The sequence below is a fragment of the Podospora pseudopauciseta genome (genome assembly GCF_035222475.1).
Source record: "Podospora pseudopauciseta strain CBS 411.78 chromosome 5 map unlocalized CBS411.78m_5, whole genome shotgun sequence".
Taxonomy (NCBI): domain Eukaryota; kingdom Fungi; phylum Ascomycota; class Sordariomycetes; order Sordariales; family Podosporaceae; genus Podospora; species Podospora pseudopauciseta.
Genome location: NW_026946665.1, coordinates 1,450,704 through 1,466,795, shown reverse-complemented (window position 1 = coordinate 1,466,795; position 16,092 = coordinate 1,450,704). Strand labels below are relative to the sequence as shown.

Here is a 16,092-nt window from a genome sequence, read left to right as displayed (position 1 = left end):
ACAACAGCACGGAGCCATCACCAAAAGTCGGTTTTGAGTAGGTAGTGTCTACTTGCTGTAAAACCTTTCCTTACACTCGGCGGCTTCTTGATGAGATTGTGCATTTATTTTCCCGCTTTATTCTAATCACTGAGTTGGATTCCATTAGATGCCACCGTCGACGAGGCTGAACTCTAAGCTGGTATGTGGGCATTTATAGTTACTATGGTGTATGTGGTGATGATTGTTCTAATAATAAAGCCTTATATGATTGAGTGGCTGAAGCCGTTCAAATATACAACCATACAGGTACCACATTGAGAGCCCCAGGTCCTTTTGTTTCCTAAACAACACCAAGTAAAGCCTAGTGGCTTCGATTTTAGGACAACTCAACGCTTTAAAGGAGGGACGAGCACAGACTCGTCATAGGTGATCATGGAAAAGATCTTGTTCTCTTCCAAAATTCCGCAACCACACTATCGGGTCTCAAAATGGAATTTCGGGGTGCATCAGGACCCGAGAAGACTCAGAGGATTTCATTGTTGATTGTTCTTGCAGTGGCCTGATGGAATGACAAAGATCTTTGACGGCGGGATTTCCGAGTTTGTTGCAGGCTCTTTGACAGCAACGTGGTGACGGGACCATTGCTGTTGAAGTTGTCGTGCTTTAGAAGGGTTGGGGTTGTCAAGAGTTGGCTTAAGCTTTTAGGGAGTGGTCCACTCGGAAGTCAAATATGGATTAGCGCCGAAGATTGGGGAAACGCCTGAAACATTTTGGACCCACCCCAAATCATGCCTGATGCCTGATGGAGGGGCATGACCCCTCCGCCTCATGCATCGCCGGTTGGAAACGGCAAAGACGACAACGAGGGAGATATTCTAGAAGAGCAACCATCTCAGAAATGGAAGCCATAAGGAAAACGCTGCCATCTTCCGGGGGCTTTAAAATGTTGGAAATTGGTTGGGCAAGGCACTAGCCCCAGTATGGAGCACGTGCCAAGATGGGAGGTGGAGCAAGTTGGACCCCTTCTGATTTGAATGTACATGAACGCAATAACTCATCTGCATTCACTTACTCGCGGCCTTACTGTTTATAGTAAGCATTGGCTCTAAGAGACATCCATATCCTGATTCTCCAAGAGCTGTTATCTTCTCTCTGGAACAGGAAAAAGATCGGGTAGACAAGTACTTGGACGATGGAGGCTCGAAACACGCTTCGGCAAAGCTCGAGGGATGTGTTATTCCCAAACACACTCGACACAGGACACTTGATTCCAAAAACAGTCATGCGGAACGGCACGACATGGAATTGTCAGGTAAACCGCACTTTGTACTGGACCTATTGGCCGATCGACCAGGCACACACAGAGGGAGACGGGGGAGAATGTCACTCTCCTGCAGAGAGCACGTTACGGTTACCGCGAGGGACATTGCCGACTAACAAGGCTGAGAAGGAGACATCAACATTCATGTTTCGATTCTATAGCCAAGGGTGGCCCATCACAGCAGCAGCGACGGTCACATAGACAATCAAAAATGCATTACATTCGTTCCCAGCAGTAATGGAGGCCAAAATGACGTTTCCTAAGCGGAATCTCGTCAGCGGTCAAGTACCTAAAGTTAGGGACACTGGCCGCCAGCCGTTGATCACGCCCGGCCGTTGTCCCCGCCCCGCCCGCACATTTCTTGGCCCCCATTTTCTCCCACGGGCACCACTCAGCACTCACCACCACCACAGACCACAGCGAACTGGAACCCACACGCTGAAGAGACAACGCCCCAACCCCGGGCTGGCTCATCCTTTTCGCACGCCAACCAACCATCTCCGAGAGCGGTCCTTGCCACGACCTTTCGTTTCAAACCACATCTCAACACCGCACCTGCTACCCGCTACGTGCGCGAGATCGAGTAGCACTCTCGTCAACGTTATCCTCGCACTTTTTGCGACATCGCGAGCCGGCTCAACACCTCGCACGCACCGACCGCACACCGACATACCACCACCACTCAGCCACACGCTGTCTGCTAGAAAGGGAGCCGACGAGCCAAGGCCACCCCAGCCACGGGAGAGAGCAGCACCACGCAGGAACTGGGATCGGCCACGCCCGACAAGACGACTGGAACATAAGACACGGTGTTGCAACGCTCTTGACTACGACGACGACGACGACGAAGACGACATTGATAGACTGCGACGTCGAGGCTCGCAGCATCACGGATTGGGCACTTTGCACTAGCAACCGGTAGAGAGACACCGCGGCCAGCACCTGCCATTCCGGCGACAAGCGATACAAAGTGGCGGCGAGGAAGCAAGCGCTGCGGGACAAGGCAAACAAGGCGGGAGCCCACAACCTAGCGTCGACAATACCCGGTGCGACTCGAGATCCTCGAAAAAAGTAGACTTCAGCTCTCGCTAGGTTGCAACATTCCGCGAGCCGACCGACCTGACATTCATCGCCCTACACAGCGAGCACCTAGCTGCGTCGCCGTTGTATCCCGAATTCAATCCCTTCCCCCGACCGAGCGACCGATCGAGATCTGTAGAGGCCCAACGTCGACGCCGACTCCGGTTACTGCCTCTACAGGCAAATCCACACGGCGGTCTGCGGATGGAGAGCTGGTTATGGCCCATGCTCCCCTACTCCGCATGAACACCGGCCCTGCCGCAACAATGGATGTTGTCGATAGATTAACCAGCATGACTGTACCTGGCGCGCCACCACGCGTGAGCCAGCTTTCTGGCTCGTCCACTTTTCCAGTTACCAATTCCTCGACGTCTTTCAACTCGCTGAACAACGCCACAACCTTCGCCGCATCATCCACTGGTAATGTCGTGGCCACCAATAACATCATCAACCAAAAGGCCGATGCGTCGCGCTCTCTATACCAGATATGCGTTTCTTTAAAGCAGCGGCTGGCCAAGGTTCCCGGCTTTGAGGGGTATCTAGAGCAACTCAATGAAATGGCCGCCGAATCCATGGAGGGACCAGTGGAATCGCTCTGGGAGCTGCTGCGATCAGGGTTTCCACTGCTAGCTATCTACAATGCTCTCCAACCCGAAGTGCCACTCCAGGTCGATGAACCCCCTGGAGCCAACAAGTCCAAGCTGGCAAAGATTGCGATCCTGAGATTTGTCGAGGCTTGCAAATCCAAGCTCAATGTTCCCGCAGCTGATTCTTTCATCATTACGGATTTGACAGGACAGGACACGACGGGTTTCGTCAAGGTGTGTTTATTCCTTCCACCGATCTAGTTGGGTGTTTTGCTAACAATGATTCAGGTTACCTCTGTAATCAATTATGTTCTTGATCTTCTCGAGGTCAAGGGTCTTATGCTCGAAGTTCAGCCCTATCCCGAAGACGATATGATGCAACCAGGCTCTCAAATGAGCCACCGAGACTACGTTGTGCGCGAGATGGTAGACACGGAACGGAAGTACGTCCAGGATCTCGAGAACCTACAGGATTTGAAGAAGACACTAGAAGAGAGGGGCATTATTCCAGGAGATGTTGTGCACAACATTTTCCTTAACATCAATGCCATCTTGGACTGCCAGCGCAAATTCTTAATCAGGGTAGAAACGACAAACTCAATGCCGGCTGCCAGGCAAGAATGGGGAAGCCCATTTGTAGCCTACGAGGAGGTATTCAACAACTGCTACCAGCCCTTCATTGCAAACCAGAAAAAGGCTGGCAAACTAGCAAGCCAGGTGTTTGACAAGATCCAGACGGCAGCACACGCTGTAGCCTGCGACTTGAACACGCTTGACGGGTTCTTGCTGAAGCCGATGCAAAGACTGGTCAAATATCCACTTCTTCTGAACGTAAGTGTATTTTCCCATGTTTACTGGTGTGCCGTGTACTGACTTGGGAGATAGGAACTGCTCAAGAAGTGTGACGATGAAACAGTCAGAGCAGACCTTTCGGCAGGTATTGAAGCAGCCAGCCGCGTGCTACAAAAGGCCAACGAAGCAGTCGATCGCGCAGAGCTCGACGAAGCACTGGAAGAATTGATGGGCAGGGTTGACGACTGGAAAAACCACCAAGTCAGCCAATTTGGGAAACTCATATTGCACGGTGTTTACACCGTTATCCCGGGCAAGAGTGATCAAGAGAAGGACGTAAGTGCAAATTACCTTTTCATCAGGGGGGTCTTTGACAACAAGATATATGATGCTGATGGGTTACCCGCGCAGTATGAGATCTATCTCTTTGAGAACATCTTGCTTTGCTGCAAAGAGTTGCTCCCAGGCAAGAATAAGGATAAGAAGGACAAGACCAAGTCGACTGGACCGAAGGTTCGCAACAAAAACAATAAGCTCCAGCTTAAGGGTCGGATTTTTATGACGAATGTGACCGATGTGGTAGCACTGTCGAAGACTGGTTCATACACTGTCCAAATTTGGTGGAAGGGTGATCCCGGCGTGGAGAACTTTATCATCAAGTTCCAGAATGAGGAAATGATGAAGAAGTGGGCGACTGGACTGGAACAGCAACGGAAGGAGAAGACAGGCCAGGTGCAACAAAGCCCGGAGAGACCGGCAACAAACTTCACGTGGATGGCTTCCCAGAGTAGTGGACTGGAAAACCCATACGCCGAGAAGGACGATGATGATGATGACGATTCGTCCACTTTGATCGCACCGTCGGGGACTGCCACGCCGGCTGCGTACAACCCGCCCATGGCGTTACCTGGAACAATGCCGCGCAATGCTTCGAGCACCAGCTTGCGGACACGCTCAGCCACCAACGACAGCTCGCAATCCCTGGCAGGCATCGCTCGAGCACCGCCGTCGAGCTTCCCCCTTCTTCAGCCTCCCACCCCACTGAACATCCAGACCAACCAGGCCTCGCCACTTCGTGGTGCCGAGTCCTACTTTTCGCCAGTAGCCGAGTCTCCAGCGTCCAGCAGGACGAGTACCACGAGTGGTATCTTTTCCCAGACAGGTTATCCATTTCCGAAAACGGGCACACCGCAACCTGGATGGGCACCCGAGGATAGCAATCGCTATACAGCCCCTGCCGCACCCCGAGCCCCATCAAGAGATGGGTCTACTCCAAACAATGCGTATGGCATGGTTACCGCAAATGGACGGAACCCCCGAGGTCCATCCATGCCAGTAATGCCTCGCGAACGTGACTCGGCGCACGCGGCCCAGTTGCAGCAGCAGCGCAGCCGTAGCTATAGTACGCCTGACATCAATGGGCAAGCCGCCCGAACTGGCCAGTCCGTTCCAGCAGTCCCAGGAATCCCTGCTCATTTGAACCAGGGACATCCACCTCACCCCATCCATGTACGGCATGACTCCAATATCCCAAGGAGCAACACGGGCAGCCCCGCAAACGATCTGCCATTGCGCACAAACACCAGCTCCCCAGGTGCGCAACGTCAACGACAGTATGGCGGCATGGCGCAGTTCCCAACACAACCTGTTTATCCCCGTCAAGGTACACCCGGCAGTGGTGCCAACATCCCACCACCGGCTGGCCCTCCGCCTCCTGGACTGGCACCGTTGGCTCCCGTGGACCCTTCAAGGCCCGTTGCCCCTGGTCTGGTAACGGCGCCGATCACCTCCAGCCAATCCATGGTTCCTCCCACGCCAGACACTGCCTTTTCCAGTCAACTCCGGGTAAGGGTCAACTACGATACCGGCAATTACTTCACTCTTATCGTTCACTTTGACAAGCTCAACTACGTGAACCTGATTGACCGCATCGATCACCGGCTCAGCAAGTTCACCAACAGCAGCATCTCTAAGGGAGAGCTGAGGTTGCGATATCGGGATGAAGATGGCGACTTTGTGACCATTGAAAGCGATGAGGACATCCAAATCGCCATTTCCGAGTGGCAAGAGGGCATGCGCGGTTCTCAAGGCATGGATGAGATTGAACTTTTCTGTGTCGGTGAGATGTAAACCACCAGTCAAACTATTCTCTTCTCCTTTGCCTGACACGCAGAAGGATGGAGCGATTCGCTCTTAACCACTATCTCACGCAACTTACCACACCATACATCTCGCCCTGGGACGACACCCATACACAGTGCCTTCCTAGGGCTCTTTCCTTTGTCCCGTTCTCAAAGCACACACATCGCGTTATCTCATACCCTCCTTTCTATCATCAGCCTTTTTTTGTTTTCTTCGGTTTATTCCAATCTTTGCGCGGGATTTTCATCATCAAACTCATAGAGGAGCGATCGGTTGAATGTTTTTTTATGTCTGGTTGCTTTTTTGAATGGGGTTGGAGACGGAGAAGAGGAGAGGGGCGTGGTTACAGCAAGAAGGGGAGGAGGATGAACACTTCAGCGTCGACAGCATACCACATCACCAGCAACGCCAACACACCACATCACAACACCACGACACTGCTGCTTGACGGCCGACAGGATCATCATTCCACCACAGCACCACAGCCAAAACCATGGCACAGCTTACCTTGACAACACCAACGAAGATGGACACCATAACACCACATTATAGACACAAACCACATCCCATACTGTGTCATTCTTTTTCCAGAGGAGACCTTTGCTGAGGTGGAGCGTGTTCGAGGCTTTTTAGGAGGGGGGCTTGGTTTAGCTGAGGGGGTTTCTCCTTGTTTTTATTTTCTTGGAGATCCAAAACAGACGTTCATTTTTTTTTCTTTTCGTTTTCTTTATCTTTATTTGTGGGGTTAGGGAGGTATGGTTGGCGCGGTGGCTATGGTTATTTGTTGTGGTAGTTGAGAAGTTATAAGTGATGGTGAGGTAATATTAAGGGGGGAGGAACAGTGGAGGGTGCCGGGAGGGGTGCTGATGATGATGTTGTTGTTGTCATTGTTGAATGTCGCTAGACTCTTTTCTTTTGGTCTTTTTTTTTATATCTTGCGTTCGTACTTTGTTCGTACCATGAATACCCAGTTATTTTTTGTTGTTTTTGCAGCGTTGGTTTTGCTGTGGTGTGTTGTTGGGGGCTGAAGACGCTTCTTATGTGATCATGGATGATGTGAGGATGATGATGTATGAGTGGATGGGTGACACTCCTTTGCGGAAACGTGTTTGGTGGGGGGCGGGGGGGTATTGACACTCATTTTTACCTTGATTCTGGGGGGAAAATATTTCTGTGGTGGTTTCTAGTGTTGTTCTTTTGGAGATGGGTACCTATTAGAATTTTGGAAGACGTTGGTTTGATCGAGGGGGTACCTACCTAGATATACAATGTTGTCAGTCTTGATATATACAGATGATAAAGGTTTTGATTTGGGTTGTGTTATCTAGGTGTTACATATGCTTGTGATTTATCAGCGTGAAGTCTGCACCTGGTTTTACTTGGAATGGCAACTTAGTATTCCCTGTGAGTTGGGGGTTATGAGTCTTTGATGGGGAATGTTTTAGGATGAGAGTAAGGTAAATCATGGTTTTTGTGGAAGCGAAATTGGTTCGGTAGGATACGTGTGTTTTTCATTTCTTACAACATTGACTTTGGTCGGTAAGTATTTGCCTCCTTTTTCCCAGGGTTCGACATTCGTTTTACTCTGATGGCTCTCTTATTCAGGTTGTTCAACTTGTCATTTTGAAGACGACGCAGATAGTCATGGCATAGCTCTTTGGCTTTGGGATTTGAGATTTCTCCGGCAGCCCTCAGAATGTAATTCGCACTTTTCTGGTGGAGAGTGAGCTTTGGATAGATGCTACTAGAGCTGTCGGATGGTCAAGTGCTGGACCAAGGCTAACTGGCCGTCTCAACAAGTCTGTCCGTGGTGGTGTTGGGTATTTACGTATATTTTTCATATTGTACATTTTATATACAAACCCATCATCTTCATGACGGCGGGTATTTGTCAAAGCCTGTTACAGCCAAAAAAGCACTAACGCCCCTCCCCGATGCAATTTGCTCGGCCCGTTTTGTTTATACCAACGTTCCCCTGCTCCGCTGCCCAGCTCCGTAAGTCGTGGCTTCCGTCATGCGCTTCCTCCACGTCAAGATGGCCGTCCATTTTCCGGCGCAACACAGGCTTTCCCTTTCACCAGAAACCCCTCGTACGGCTGTCAACACCCAGAGCTTCACCCTTGTCCCACGGCGTGTTGTTCAAGAAGGTGGCAATCAATCCCGTCTAGTTCATCCTCATCTCCTTCTCCCTGTTCCTTCCTTTTTCATAACAACCCGTTTATTTGTTCTTGGACGCTTGCTTGATAAGCTTCGAGGACAGTCTCTGGAGATGGTAGTTGATGGTGTTGCTTGGCTTTGGAGGGGGCTTGGGAGCGTCCATGCAGGCGCGGAGGGCGTCTTCGACTGTGTTGCATGCTCTGCCAGTGTGGCCAGCGGAAGCCCAGCACGCTGTTTCTGAGTTAGCTCCTGTGGACCTTGTCGGAAAACAGAGCAGACCTACCGAGGACAGAGGACATGATGGTGAGGCAGGGGTTTTGCTCGCGCTTGTTTGGGTTGCGGACCCGAAGCCTCGGGAGGGGGGGAAGACGGATTGGGTTCTTGGACATGGTTATGATTGCTGTCGCTCAGATTAGAAGGGCGGGATGAAGTGGCGTGTTATGGCAACAGCAATTGCATCGCAAATGAGGTGGGCTGTCGTCGGCTTCAAAGGTTCCTCGAAATGTTGCGCCGATTAGGACCCACCATTATTGAACGATACAGAGAGATTAGGAGCTCACGTGCTGATAAGACCGAAATGTGCAAGGATGGAAGACGGTGTGGAGCGTGGGGTGTTGAGCACTTGGAGCGCTAGGACCATCCGGGAAGTCTTCCAAGAGAGCGGTGCTCGATGATTCGCTGGAAATTCAAGATGTAAACAAATGCCCGTTTCCTTCAAAGTCTAAACCCATGTCCACTTTGAAATTCATTGGGCACCGGGGGATCAACCGACACGCGCTGGCGAGCTTCGCGGTTTCTTTTCTGCAGCTTTCACGACAACGCGTCATTGGTGCTCGAGCGACACTTATTTACGACATGAAGCAGCAGTAGCAGGCATTGAATCATTACTTTTCGTCCTGTTTTAACTTTGCATTTGCACGCCGAAAGAATAATCTTCAGTTTTTCACGAGATCCACCACAGCGACTTTGGGTTCAAGATGCTCGGTTTCGCAGGTGGCTTGGAACGGGCCGCCGCCGCGGCGCAAACTGATGATGTCTTGCATTTTACAGAGCAGTATGTCTTTCGACTTTTCCCCTTTGGAGTTTTGGAGGACATTCCAGCTGACAGTGTGTTTACGTTCCAGACCCCGAGTCACAGCCAATGCCTTCCTCCCACCAAGGATTCCAGCCCCAAAACCATGGCAGCGCGTTGCGGTCGACCCCGTGGCAGGCCATAGACAGCGAAAGATTTGGAAACGCGTCCCCGGTTCGAGTGGGTCAAATCCTGCGCGCGATGGCTATCTACGCGACATGGCCGAGCTTGAGGATGCGCGGGGCCAGAACCCGCGAAAGCGCGTGAGGGGGAGTGCTCATGTTCCGGTCTACGGTGATGCGAAATGGACCAACCGGCCGAGGAACGCACGCCTTATTGGAAGTGTGGACTTGGGCGAGGCGAGAGGTACGCTCATCTTGCATCGTGTTGTGCTTGAGGGGAGGGACTAACATTGTCGACAGCGTTCGTGAACAAAGTTAACGAGGAAGCCAAGAATTTGGAGACGAGCTTCACCACCAAGGACGCGACATTCCCGGATAACCGACTGAGCTGGGTACCAAGAAAGCGACATAACTCCCGTTGGCCAATTCCACCAAACATGGACCGGACTACCGACTTCGAGATACCATCTGCTCCTCAGGCCGCCGAGCCAACGATCCAGATCGACGACAGGGCTTCACTGAACAGATCAACGCGCAGACTCAGTAGACGCTTTACTCTCCTTCCAGACGGAGACGAATCACCAAGGAAATTGCTGATGCCTAGGCTCTCCCCCACCAAGAAATCGGTGTCTGCCCTGTCGCCTGTCAAGAAGGTGCCCGCAATTACGATGTTGTCGCCCATCAAGGTGTCCGACTCACCGCTCAGGGCCTTCAGAATCCACGCAACTCCAACAAAGGTGGTGTTGGAATCGCCCAAGATGAGCCCGCCAGAGAAATCTCCCTCGAAACCCTCACCTGCTACCTCGACCCCTGGAGCAATGCTGCCACCAGCAACAACGACCCCAAGAGCCATTGCTTCACAGCTGCAACATACCGACAGTCCTGTTCCCCTCATCTTTGACCAACCGATATCAGATAGCGTTGCGGAACCTCAACACGAAGCTCGTCGACGCATTTCTCTTGCAGCTGCTCGTAGAACTGAACGCAAATCTCTTGGCATCTCTCGTCTGGACGCTGTGCGCAATAGTCCAAATCGACGACATAGCTTCAACAACCTTGACGCCTTGATTGCCGAAGGAATGGATAGTGGTAAGGGCCGCCGCAGTACGCTAGGCGGAGGGTTTCTGTCTTCGAAGGAGGATGTTATCGAGATTGATGCCAAGACCAACTCGGACATTTTTGGTCAACCATCCAAGGCTGTTGCCTCGACCCCCAGGCGATTCGCCTTTGGTGTCGATAAACTTGATGAAACTCCTCAACCATCTGCACCTCTGGATGGTTTCTTCAGTCCTCTTATGACTGACATCTCAGGCATGACAGAAAGCGCACCAGCCAAGGATGCCAGCCCGCAGCAACAGCCAGAACAGGCAGCAGCTAGCCCTGCTCCATGTGCGACAGATGCAGGGGACGAGCCATCAGTTCTCGAGGATTCTACCCCGCTCCCGGCCTCTATCGAAGAGTCACCGGTCGAGGAACACCAGCTAGCCGAGGTTGAAAAGTCGCCAGCCCCTGAGGAGCAACCCACGGAGGTGGAAGAGGTGTCCGCGCTTGTCAAGGAAGAGCAGGTCGCAGAGATCGAGGAGTCACCGGTTTATGAACACCAGGCTGCCGAAGGCGACATTTCTTTCATCCCTTACGAACCCGAAGGTCTGTCAACCATTTACGAGGAGTCCACTATCATTGAGTCTCCGAGGAAATCTCCCAGAAAATCCCCCGTCAAGGTCGTTTCTGCTGTCGAGGTCCAAGACACATCCATGGTCATCGAAGAACATGAGGCCATCTCTTTCATCGAGCCACGCGTTGTTCTCAAGGCTACTGAGGAATCTTCCATTGAGAAGAACGACATGCCTGCCGCTCCCTCAACCCCTCGCAGCACCAGGGTGGCCCCTGGTAGTCCCTCAACGCCTCTCCAGAACCACGATCTTGATGCTGTTCTCCAGTTGAGCATCAAGCGAAGTATCAAGCGCAGCGCCAGAAAAGACGAGGTTCCCCGTTTCAACCAGTTGGATGGTTCACCTTCCACACCAGGCGCCCATGAGGATAGCTTTGCCTCGATGGATGATACATGCGAGCTCTCCGACCTCAGCATTTGCAGTGTCGACATCTCTACTGAACATCTCGTCACCACCACGACTACCTCGCCCCCAATTGCCTCGCCACAACAGCAGCCTACCAATTCGCCTGTTGCCAGTCCCTCTCAACCAGAGACCAAGGCCAATGCGAAGGATGAAGAGGTATCTTTGCCAGAGACCGCCCCTCTTCCTGTGGCCCTCTCATTTGAGAGCGATGCGGACACGGTTGTCGACCTTGTCGCTGAAGATACCGTAGACGAGAAGGAACCCGTTGAGGTTGAGAAGACAAGCTCTCCCACTCCTGAATGCGATGCTCCCTTGTCTCCCCAGGTAGCCGAAGACGAGGCTATTGTATCCCAGGCCAAAGTCTTGGCGCCTGGCACACCCCCTCAAGCCACGCCCATCGCACAAAGCGAGGAGACAGGGAAGGTCTCAACACCTGAACAAAGGACTGAAGACAATGTCGACGCATCTAGGGCCTCAGGTTTTACGCCAATTTATGGCCGCCAATCCTCGCCAACTGAGCTTGTGCAACCTTCTGTGACAACACTTGCTGATGAACTCGAGGCTGAGTCGGATGACCTGGATGAAGATGAAGTAATCGAACAAGAGGTAGTTGATGAAGCATGCGATGAGCTTACCATGGCAGTGGATGACGATTTCACCTCGGTGCCGCCCCCTCGACCAGAGAACGATACGATTCAATTGCAGGCGAGGCACGACGACTCGGAGGCGGAATTGCTGCGGAAGTTTGTAACGCGGGTGACTGCTGATAAGAACGCAAAGGCCGCCGCCGCTGCCGCTGCAGCAGCCTCGATAGCGCAAAACTCTCGTCTCAAGCGTCGGTCTGGGTCAATGAGCACCATCACCTCCTCTACCGGTTCGCCCATGCTCAATGCAGAGGCCGATACGCCCGCGGATAGGAAGCCCTTGGGTGAGAAGAGCCCCAACAGCCCCAGCCCTGTTAAGAAGAGAAAGCTCGAAGATTTGAAGGACAGCCAAGCTAAGGATATGGTCGCCCCGCAAGATGCCCCGGATAGTCCCAGTCAGGCGCCTCCTCCCAAGCGCCGGCGCAAGCGCGTCCTCGGTTCCTCGGAAAACACCCTCGACAGAAGCACTCCCGTTGCTCCCCCACCACCGGATGATGAAGCTCCCCGGAGGTCTACCCGTGCCCGAAGCACTCGAACTCTCCGGCCCACAGCACCTTCGGCAAACTCGATTGCTTTGTCGTTGATTCCGGTGCGGCTGCCTGGAATGGGAGCCATGGATGACAGCACCATGGATGCCACCCTTAACATGGCCAGGCAGCGCAACGAGGAGAAGGACTTGGCTACCATGACGAGGGTCAACACCCGCAAGAACAAGGGCCAAGCTGTCCACCCTGCTGTGATTCTGGCGAGGCATGCTGAGGACTCTTCGTGGAAAGTCAACGAGGCCAAGGCCGAGCCCAAGGAGCCGCGCACCAACCCAGATCGGACGGTCAAGAACGTCAGGTGGGCTGAGGAACTGGCTAGTTACCAGGGCGAGTCCCCAGTCCTACCGGCTGCCGATGCGAACGATGTCAACGATGTTCCTGTCGTCAAGACCACCACAACGACCAACTTCATAATGTCACGGGCCATGGAGGATGATGATGATATGGATGAGCTCGCTATTCCTACCATCACAGAGGTGCCGCTTCCTCCTACTGTATCAAAGGCTGCGTCAGTGGCAGAGAACAAGCCTGAGCCTCCGAAAACCAGGACAAGGAAGGTTGTTGCCGCTACGGCATCCACATCAACTGCTGCTGTTCCCAAGGCCGCTGTTCCCAAGGCCGCTGTTCCCAAGGCTGCTGCTCCCAAGGCTGCTGTTCCTAAGTCTGTTGCCACTAAGGTTGATGCCCCTAAGACTGCTGCTGCTAAGGCTGCCGCGCCTGTCGCTGCCGCCTCCACAAGACGCAGCACTAGATCTACCAGACTGCAGACGCCGACTCCTATGAAGAAGGTTGTCTCTGCTGAGAGCACCACGGCTCCCAAGCGGGCTATCCCTTCAAGGGCGAAGACTGCTTTGCCCAAGCCTGCTGCTTCGAGAGCTGCTACCAAGGCCACTGCGGCCGCGCCTGCCGAATCTGCCACTGCTTCGGCTTCGGGCATCAAGAAGGCCGCTGGGAGGCCGACGAGACGGACTGACGTTGCCAAGTTGGGGATGACCACTGTTAACGGGACGCCTGCCCCCAAGAGGAGGGGGAGACCTGCGGCTTCTTCATCTTGAGTTGGTTTTACTAGCATTTGGATTCAGTTTGGCATGGGTTGGGATTGATGATGGATGACACTGCATAGATGGGATGGATGAATGGTTGGGATTGTTGATGGATATAGGCATTGTTGTCTAGTTGTGGTTATTTGTTTATCCTTTTTTTCTTCCTCGGGAAAGCGAATACCCCGTTGTTTGGCTTGGTTTGGTGTGGCCTGTCTAGGAGATACCTTTGTTGGGTTAGGGAGGGTGGTATTATATTTGGGATTGTGTAGGTATATTGTGCATTGAGATGGATGGTATGTGGGATGGTGGATAGCTATGTTATGGATTACAATTGAGGTGTATTTGTGATTGTGTTTTTCTCGATTTGGTCTTCCAAGGTTTCCTGATTTTTTGTGTTTACGCAGCACCACGCTCTCGTTTTTGTCCGAATAGCTTGAAGCATGCAAGGAGGTAACATTTGTGTTTACTTGCCCCTGAACAAATTGTCTCTCACGGGTCAATATCTTCGAGAGCTCGCTCAGTCAGCAACAGGGAGAAATGCTTCTCTTTTTCGCTTCTGCACGGCACAGACCATCAACACCAGCAGACTGTACAATGCTCATTTTAGGATGCGCTATCGATTTTCTACGGGGCGGCTCAGCTGTTTATGCCAGGGGGTCCCCAGTCTTTTGGTTGGCTGGAAGGGCCTGAATTGGCATCCAGCAAAGAGCCATCACCGATCAGCATTGAATACGCGGAGAGTATCCAAAATAATTTCCCACGACATGGTCCAGGCAGATCTTTCTATCGTTTGGGTTTAAGGATGGGAAAGACAACGACGAGCTGGTCGTCTGGCCTCTGTCTTTCTTACTCCTCTTCAAGGACCGACTTTCGTTGATATTTTTTCCCTTCCAGCTCAGGCATCGTTACACTCTTTTTGCTTTACTCAAGATGCCTGTCGCAACAGTCTCCGTTAGCCCCTTTAATCCGGCATGCTTGGATACAAGCTGTCTGAACCACGTTGCTGGCCTCTCTGGCAATGACGCGGCCGTGCGGTTCTCGTCTTGTGTGGCCCAGTTCGGGTCGCCTGTCGTGTCGACTGTGTAGGTTCATGTTTTATATCTAGCGGGTTTGGTGCAGTTGCTGAGCTCAATTTAAACAGAACGCCCACCGAGACAGTCTTTGCCACTGCTACCACGACTGTTGAATACATCGATGTCATCGTGTCGTTTACCACCGCCACGTCAACGTTAGAGGAGACCTTGACCTCGTATGATAGTCTTGTCCAGACGGCAACCGAGTACACCACTACAAATGTCGTTACCGTCTCAACCACCGTCACTGCCAGCCCTGCCCCACCCGTTGGCAAGAAAATGCGGAAGCGCAGGGGGTGCACGAGAAAGTCGTCGTCGTCAACTGTGAGCCAAGTCGAGACCGTCGCGACGACTGAGCCGTCAACTACCGAGACTGAGACCATCACCTCGACATTGCCGGCGGCTTCCGTCTGCTCAGACGAAGCCGAATACTCCTCCGCCTGCTCCTGCATCGGCGCCGTAGGCGACATCACCGAGACGGTCACCGCCACGGCCGACACCTCCACCTCGACCCTTTACGAAACAGTCAGCAGCGCCACCCCCTCCGTTTCGGAATCAGTGATCAATGTCGTCGTCACCACCGTGCTCGTCAAGCCCGCAACCGTAACCACCATAACAACCGTCAGCACCAACCTCCAAACCACAACAACAGTAACAAACATCATCCAGCCAACCCAGCAGAGCAAGCTCGTCCTGAACAACGGCCCCCGTCAGGGGAGATACCTCACCATGGTCAATGGCTATTTGCAGTACGACATCAACAATGTTGGCGCGGCAGTGGCGGCGGACTTTGGGTTTACATCCAGCGGACAGCCTTGGTTGGTTTCCAACCCGGATATTAAGCTGTACTCCACCCAGACCAGCGCGCAGGTTGGCGTGTTGTATATGGAGACGGACGCGCAGGCTGCGAGTAAGGGGGATCCGATGGTGACGTGCAATGTGGATGGGAATGGGATCATGAGCTGCGGGATTCCTGAGAGGGGGTTTGGGGTGGTTTTTAGCTGTGGTGCTTATTTGTATGTTGCTAGACCGACTTGGTCGCAGTCGGGGTGTACGGCGGTTACATTTAGGATTGTATAAGATGGGATTGTGTGGTGGGGTTTTATATAGGTGGGTGTAGTCGTGTGCTGGATAATTGAGCGTGGTTTCCACCAAAAGTTGTTCGCAAAAGGAGGTCTGCTGAGTGCCTTATACCCGTTAAGCATTATCCGACCTCCACCACCCACAAAATGCTCTTTCCGTTCAACTATTCCGCCTCCTACGCCTCCCCAGACAAAGAACCCTAACCTGGGTATCACCCCATCACACATATAAGATAAGTTGCTGTATTTGAGTCGGGAAGGTGCGACTTGGGTTTGTGTGTATCAAGAGTTACCGTTTGGAAGTCAGAATTTGGCGTGGACCAATCATGAAGATGGTGTCGTTCATCATCATGAGTCCCAATCAAGGCTTGA

The 16,092-nt window shown here is 52.5% G+C and overlaps 4 protein-coding genes across 4 annotated transcripts; 3 read left to right on the top strand and 1 right to left on the bottom strand.

Annotated features, from left to right (window-relative positions):
• The first annotated feature begins 21 nt into the window (after positions 1-21).
• On the top strand, positions 22-7,220 carry CDC24 (Guanine nucleotide exchange factor for Cdc42p). Its single transcript, XM_062913595.1, has 5 exons — positions 22-181; positions 241-3,204; positions 3,259-3,801; positions 3,856-4,098; positions 4,174-7,220. Exons 2-5 carry the CDS (start codon positions 2,602-2,604, stop codon positions 5,890-5,892), a joined length of 3,108 nt encoding a protein of 1,035 aa, XP_062765020.1. The 5' UTR covers positions 22-181; positions 241-2,601; the 3' UTR covers positions 5,893-7,220.
• A 495-nt stretch (positions 7,221-7,715) lies between these two features.
• Positions 7,716-8,879, bottom strand: MRP10 (40S ribosomal protein mrp10). Its single transcript, XM_062913594.1, has 2 exons — positions 8,345-8,879; positions 7,716-8,292 (listed from the first exon to the last, which is right to left on the bottom strand). The coding sequence occupies exons 1-2, from the start codon at positions 8,448-8,450 to the stop codon at positions 8,123-8,125; spliced, it is 276 nt and encodes a 91-aa protein (XP_062765019.1). The 5' UTR covers positions 8,451-8,879; the 3' UTR covers positions 7,716-8,122.
• Positions 8,795-13,905, top strand: QC763_510040 (uncharacterized protein). The gene is made up of 5 exons (XM_062913593.1): positions 8,795-9,115; positions 9,186-9,499; positions 9,556-12,261; positions 12,355-13,124; positions 13,155-13,905. The coding sequence occupies exons 1-5, from the start codon at positions 9,039-9,041 to the stop codon at positions 13,575-13,577; spliced, it is 4,290 nt and encodes a 1,429-aa protein (XP_062765018.1). The 5' UTR covers positions 8,795-9,038; the 3' UTR covers positions 13,578-13,905.
• A 373-nt stretch (positions 13,906-14,278) lies between these two features.
• QC763_510035 (uncharacterized protein) lies at positions 14,279-15,770 on the top strand. The gene is made up of 2 exons (XM_062913592.1): positions 14,279-14,647; positions 14,707-15,770. The coding sequence occupies exons 1-2, from the start codon at positions 14,496-14,498 to the stop codon at positions 15,716-15,718; spliced, it is 1,164 nt and encodes a 387-aa protein (XP_062765017.1). The 5' UTR covers positions 14,279-14,495; the 3' UTR covers positions 15,719-15,770.
• Positions 15,771-16,092: the final 322 nt, after the last annotated feature.